This window comes from Drosophila santomea, chromosome 2L (genome assembly GCF_016746245.2).
Source record: "Drosophila santomea strain STO CAGO 1482 chromosome 2L, Prin_Dsan_1.1, whole genome shotgun sequence".
Classification (NCBI taxonomy): Eukaryota; Metazoa; Arthropoda; class Insecta; order Diptera; family Drosophilidae; genus Drosophila; species Drosophila santomea.
The window spans coordinates 8,636,910-8,643,495 of record NC_053016.2 but is presented as its reverse complement, the minus strand read 5'-3'; the positions used below and the strand labels follow the sequence as shown (position 1 = coordinate 8,643,495).

Sequence of the window (6,586 nt, the reverse complement as noted above, 5' to 3'; positions counted from 1 at the left end):
CCAAATGCCGACGCCAATAAAGCCCCCAAGTAAACAATTCCAGGCATTACTCCATTACTCATAATGGCGCAGCCAAATGTCGCGGTCGCAGTCGCAGTCGCATCCTCATCCTCATCCTCTTCAGCGGCGAAACGTAGAAACCGATTGGGGGAGCAGGGATCTGGAGTCTGTAGTCTGGAGACGGAGGAGCACCCGCCCATGTTGTTCGCCAGGTTGCATAAATCTGTTCGATTCATAACACGAAGATTGCGAACGAAGCCCAGGGATCTCGCTTTGCCTTGACTTTGCTCAGATGAATTTCTTTTGTTCAGAATGGAGATGCAATCGTGAAGTTAGTAGTCAGTTTGTATTCACTTTATAAACTCTCTTTAAATTCATAATAAACTAATTATTTGACTTTGTAAGAATGACAGGTTTGTAATTGTATGTGCGGTCTGAATTTGGATGGAAATCTCCTACCAAATACTTAACTTGCATATTGTAACAAATATTATTGACTCTCTATGAAAAGTTGCATTTCTGCATTTTAGACATTCGGGTGGACTCACAGTGGCATCACTGGTTGCCGCATTGTGACTCCTTTATCAGCCTTGTCTTCATCGATCGCGTCGGAGATTTTGTCTGTCCGATTGGGTCGGGGTTCCGTCGGTGGTGGACTCTGTTGTAGTGGACTCTTGTTCTGGGGCGTGTTCCCTGGATCTGTGGATCTTTGGATCTGTGGATCTCCCTGTCCGTTCCCGTTGAGTCGTCGCTTTGTCTTGACTCCAGAGGAGGCGTGTTTGGTTGGGGGAATAAAAGCAGAATAATATAGAATGAAATATTTATCGCCATTAGAGCCTGATTAGCTGCGGGCGTGTTCTGGTCATCGTTCTTTGGGCCACGTTCCGCGCTCTTGGCCGCCTTGGTGCTCTTGATGCTCTTGGTTGCGAAGCTGTTTTGGAGGCACTTAATAGGCTTTTCTGATGTGATTGTGATGGGAAATTGATATGTCCATTCAATTATGTGCTGGTCGTGTCAATAAACTGATTGTGATCGTGTCCAGCAACTTACTGACCAATTAGTTTCCCAATAAGACCTTTCCCATCAATATGATTGATAAAAACGGCGGTTAAAGTGGAGTGTCTGGGATGAAATGAAATCTCGACGTGCTGACACCAAAAATGAGACGGATTTAAAAGCAAAACTCATTCCATGTGGTAAGTTTCATGGGGAGAATAGTTCTCAGAATGGTTGTGCAATAGAAAAATGGAAAGTTAATCCGGGTATTTCTTGGTAAAGATAATATCTTGTTGACATTACTTTTTTATTGGTTTGTCTTGGCAGAAGTTTCTATTTATATTCAGTTTAAGTTTTGTATAAAAGAAAAAGATAAAGATTATTTATAATACTTAATATAAGCTGCTTCTTGGAAAGCCTATCTATCTATTTAAATTTGCTATCTACAGCATTATTAATCTTATCTGACTTACTTTGTTGTAAAATAAAAAAAGCAATGGGTTACTATATTCTTAAAAAAAATTCGTTATTTATTAGATGAGTTAACAAGAACAAAAGATAAAATAAATAATATTTAAATATTAAACTGCTTTTTATAGCAAACACGTGATACTGCAATCTCATAAGTATTTCTTTATTTAGATACTTTCTAATACTTCGAAAATCATATCTTTTGGTTGGCTGCTATCCAGGTTGTGAACGAGGAGACCTGGACATACACAGACGGGGAGTTGGGCTGACCGCATGGAAGTTTTCCCCAGGACACGATGCCGATCAGGACATTTCCCTGGACCAGCGGACCGCCGGAATCCGAGGTGCAGAAGCTGGTGCCGCCAGTGAGAGGACCTGTGCAAAGGTTCGTGGTGTGCACATCCTGACCCTTGGTGCCCAGTGCCGCAGCGCAGGAGTCGAGACTTATGATGGGTATGTTCTTGGCCTCCTGGAGGGTCGTCGGATAGGATGGGCTGTTCGTTTTGCTGATGCTGCCCCAGCCGAAGAGGTCAGCTTTTCCAGTTGGCCTCACTCCGGACGACGGCAGTTTCACAGGAGCCACGGCAGCGGTCCAAGTGAAGGCGGTGGGCGTGTAAATCAATCCGATGTCATAGGGCACAGTTCCTCCGGTGTACAGATCATTGACCACATAGTGGGTGATTTGCCTCTTCTGGGTGGTGCTCGCTGTTCCGGCCACCGCAATGCTTCCCGCCACCAAGGTGCTGCCAAGTACTTGGTTCCTGTTGGCCAGGCAGTGAGCAGCTGTTAACAACCAGTTGGAACTGATAATGTTAGCTGCGCAATAGTGGGTTCCTCCGTACTGCATGGACACTATGAACGGAGCACTATTGGCCGCCGCCGCTTTTCCTCCCACCACGCGTCCTTCGGGTTGGGCAAAGGCTAGTCCAGATCCTTGGCAAAGGCACACCGCTAGCAGGAGGAAAGTGGCCAGGGAGCGATGTCGCCACATGGTTAGTTGTCCATTCGCAATCATGGTTTCCGCAAAACTGTTTACATTGGCAGTATCGACGGCTTTTTAAATTATTTCGTGATACAGAAACGAATATGATAAGAACTTTCAATTAGAGCCCTTGTCTTTCAGATAAGAACTTAATATAATTTAAGATTATACGCTTTTTTATATACATATATTGTTCTCTTGCTGTGATAGACTCTGTCAACAAGGGGTTAGATGTAAATGGGTGAGAACTGCAATATCTGAAGTCTGTCGCTCCGCATTTCCGAGGGGTTCCCCGTCCATTGATAGGGGAAAGCAATAGAACGTAATATATATATTATATATATAAAACCCTTGTTAAAGATTTCAGTACTAGTAAGAAATGTCAAGCCTGTTAAGAGCATGGAGCAAATATTTCACACACTACTCACATATTTAAAAATAATTCGGCTGTTGTAGTTTTCGCGGCAAAGTAAGAAATGGTTTTTGGCAGCCCGAAAATATGTGAAGTATACATTTGTGTTCAATTGGTACCTTTGCTCGCTGTATTCCTCTCTCTACGAGATAAGATAAACTTTAAAAACAGCTTGTTGTTTAAAATAGTTGCTACAATGCAAAGGAAAGTCACACACTTAAGTGACCAGCCACTAGGGGCAGAACTTTGATTGCTTTTATTGAAAAAATAGTGGAAAACTCGTCTTTTCAGGGCGCCTGCTGGTTAGCCGATATCCAGGAAATAAACGACGAGACCTGCACGTAAACCGATGGTGAGTTGGCCTGGCCACAGGGTAACTTGCCCCAGGACACGATGCCGATGAGGACATTGCCCTGGACCAGTGGTCCTCCCGAATCCGAGGTGCAAATGCTAACGCCGCCGGTCAGTGGACCAGTGCACAGATTGGTCGAGTGGACATCGCTGCCCTTGGTGCCCAGGGCGCTCTCGCAGGAGCTCAGCGAGATGATGGGCACATTGGTCGCAACCTGTAGGGTGGATGGATAGGAAGCGGTATTCGTGGTGCTGGTGCTGCCCCATCCATACAGATTGGCGGTGCCAGTGGGCACAACTCCCGAGGATGGAAGCGTTACTGGAGCCACGGCGGCGCTCCAAACGAAGGCGGTGGGCGTGTAGATCAATCCAATGTCGTAGGGAACGGTGCCACCGGTGTACAAGTCATTGATCACGAAATACGTGATGCTCCGTGTCTGCGTAGTGCTCGCAGTTCCGGCCACCTCGATGCTTCCGGCCACCAGTGTGCTGCCCAGCACCTGGTTACTGTTGGTCAGGCAGTGGGCGGCGGTGACCAGCCAGTTGACATTCAGGATGCTGGCCGCACAGTAGTGGGTGCCTCCGTACTGCATGGACACCGCATAGGGAGCACTGTTCACCGCCGCCGGACCTCCGCCCACCACTCGCCCCTCTGGTACGCCGATAGCCACTCCGGATATTTGGGCAATGCCCAGTACCAGGAGCAGCACACTGGCCAACGACTGTGTTTGCTGTCCGTTCGCTATCATAGTTTTCGCGGAACTGTTTACACCGACCTTTATCGCAGGCCGTTTAAATTAATTCGCCATTCAAAAATTTTTGCAGCGCCAGCAGATAAGACTTTCAATTAAGGACCGTGAGTTCTTCAGATAACCACTTATTATAATTTGAGATTAAGCGAGGCCCGAGCAGTGACTCTTTGACAGAAGTACGTCAGGTTACAATAGCGATAGGATGGGAAAATAACTACGTTGGTTTATCTCAAGAATAGCAATTCACCGTAAGGAGCTTTCGATTTTGCACAGACAAATATTTATATTCGAAAATCACGTTTTCACTTTTTTAGTATTTCATACTGTTGGTATTCACAGTTTGGTATTAAAAAAAAATGTTAGTAAGTATCTGGTGCTACATCGTGTTTAAAAACTTTTAATAAGTAAATTTGAAGTTAAATTGTTTTCAAAGGTTTCAGTAACGGTAACAATCGATATTTGCAAATAAAACATCGATTTCGCAAATGCGCACTTATCGATTGCATCGCGTAGAAATCGATTTTTGTGGCTACTCTGGTCACACAGCAACTGACTCAGAAGTTGAAGAAGAAGCAGAGACCGTAATTTTTCCACGACTCAACCTAGCGATTTACCCAGCCATTCTAACCGCAATCGGGCCTATAGCCAGCCGGAAGCATTTAGAGCGTGTTCAGCAGAGTGCGGCAACTTGGAAGCGGTGCATCCCGAGAAATCGAAGTGCGAAAGGGCTCCGAAAACCGCTGGCCCAGCCCCATTATAAACAGAGAGGAGGGGTGGAGAGTGGAGAGTGCGCAGCCGAGGAGTGTGGAGATTGGAGAGAGCGGAGCGAGAAGAGAGGTCAGCAAACCCGTAATTAAGAAAAAGTAGACACGTACGTTGTGGAAGATGTCATCCGGAGATTTTGGCAACCCGCTGCGGAAGTTCAAGCTCGTCTTCCTGGGCGAGCAGAGTGTGGGCAAGACCTCACTGATTACGCGCTTCATGTACGACAGCTTCGACAACACGTACCAGGCGACGATCGGAATTGATTTCCTATCGAAGACCATGTACCTGGAGGATCGGACCGTGCGCCTGCAGTTGTGGGATACCGCGGGACAAGAGCGATTCCGTTCGCTGATACCCTCGTACATTCGCGACTCCACAGTGGCCGTCGTCGTGTACGACATCACCAACACCAACTCGTTCCACCAGACCTCCAAGTGGATCGATGACGTGCGCACGGAGCGGGGCAGCGACGTCATCATCATGCTGGTGGGCAACAAGACGGATCTCTCCGACAAGCGTCAGGTTTCCACCGAGGAGGGGGAGCGCAAGGCGAAGGAGCTTAACGTGATGTTCATCGAGACAAGCGCCAAGGCCGGCTACAATGTGAAGCAGTTGTTCCGAAGGGTGGCCGCGGCACTGCCCGGCATGGATTCCACGGAGAACAAGCCCTCCGAGGACATGCAGGAGGTGGTGCTAAAGGACTCACCCAACGAGACAAAGGATCCCGAGGGCGGCTGCGCCTGCTAGAACCGGTTGAGCCGACGATCCAACTATCCTCTCCCCTTTCAACAGCAGGAGCAGATGCAGGAGATCGGCCAGCCGCACTGGTGTACACAGGTGTCAGGTGTATGTACTGGCCGGATCTGCGGCGGATTCCTCAACATCTATACACACATACACACTTTACGTTTAAGTTTATTTATAAAGTAACAAATGATAGCAAAGGCAAATAGACTAAACAACAATTAACGAAATCGGCTAACTAATTACTGTTAATTGTGCAGTTCAGACGAGCTAATCCCGAGCGTAGGCGAATGCTAACTTATTGACACGAGATCAGGGATCAAGATCAGAGTAATATTTGCGAGTTAGCTACCAGGCAAGAATATAGTGTTGTGCATTTCCGATACCCTTAAACCCTTAAAGAAACCCAAAACCATGTACTTATGTCAGGCCAGGCGGTCCAGGATCCTTCGACATTCCAGCTCTCGTCATCTCCAACAGTCGTAGATACCACGCAGCCAGCCTGTGTTCAATGATTCCACCAGCCAGGCATTTTGTTTCCAATTTTAGCCCCCGCGTTCTGTTCTGTTTGCGGCTTTTGTTTCGCCAGTTTTGTCAGTTAGGTTTTCGGTTATAATTTTAGCACAGCGAACGCGACTGCAAACTGGAACTTTGGATGGCATAGGACTTGGCCACGTGCATCTTATGAATAAATATACACAAATATAAAATATGTATTTTTATGACTAAAAACTGAAACAGATAAGCAGCACGAGCAGAGCAAACACTTAACAATATTATTAACGATTTTTGCTTCGATTAGCGAGAGAACTTTGTGCATTTTTTACGCGAAAAGCAAAAGCTTACAAAATTGATAATTGAATAAAAACATAAACTATGAATGCAATTTTTAATAAATCAAATTATGAAAATGAAAAGTATACAAGATACTAGCAATAAATTAATACAAAAACCATTGAAAACATGACTCATACACTGCGGGTGCACTCACGCCTTCCCCAAAAGGGTTCCGAAATATGTGGGGCGTGTTATCTTATCATTTAAAATCGTTCCTGAATGGACTGCGCACCTGCGTCGGCATGACTGGCCCTAAGTTGCTGAAAAATTTCACTG

General features: G+C 46.1%; 3 protein-coding genes across 3 annotated transcripts; 1 reads left to right on the top strand and 2 right to left on the bottom strand.

The window, feature by feature from the left end:
• Positions 1 to 1,609: 1,609 nt before the first annotated feature.
• LOC120450846 (lectizyme) lies at positions 1,610 to 2,521 on the bottom strand. The gene has a single exon (XM_039634041.1). It carries the CDS (start codon positions 2,480 to 2,482, stop codon positions 1,661 to 1,663), a length of 822 nt encoding a protein of 273 aa, XP_039489975.1. The 5' UTR covers positions 2,483 to 2,521; the 3' UTR covers positions 1,610 to 1,660.
• Positions 2,522 to 3,036: 515 nt separating this feature from the next.
• Positions 3,037 to 4,162, bottom strand: LOC120450849 (trypsin delta). Its single transcript, XM_039634057.1, has one exon. It carries the CDS (start codon positions 3,959 to 3,961, stop codon positions 3,149 to 3,151), a length of 813 nt encoding a protein of 270 aa, XP_039489991.1. The 5' UTR covers positions 3,962 to 4,162; the 3' UTR covers positions 3,037 to 3,148.
• A 342-nt stretch (positions 4,163 to 4,504) lies between these two features.
• Positions 4,505 to 5,703, top strand: LOC120450854 (ras-related protein Rab6). Its single transcript, XM_039634070.2, has one exon. It carries the CDS (start codon positions 4,850 to 4,852, stop codon positions 5,474 to 5,476), a length of 627 nt encoding a protein of 208 aa, XP_039490004.1. The 5' UTR covers positions 4,505 to 4,849; the 3' UTR covers positions 5,477 to 5,703.
• Positions 5,704 to 6,586: the final 883 nt, after the last annotated feature.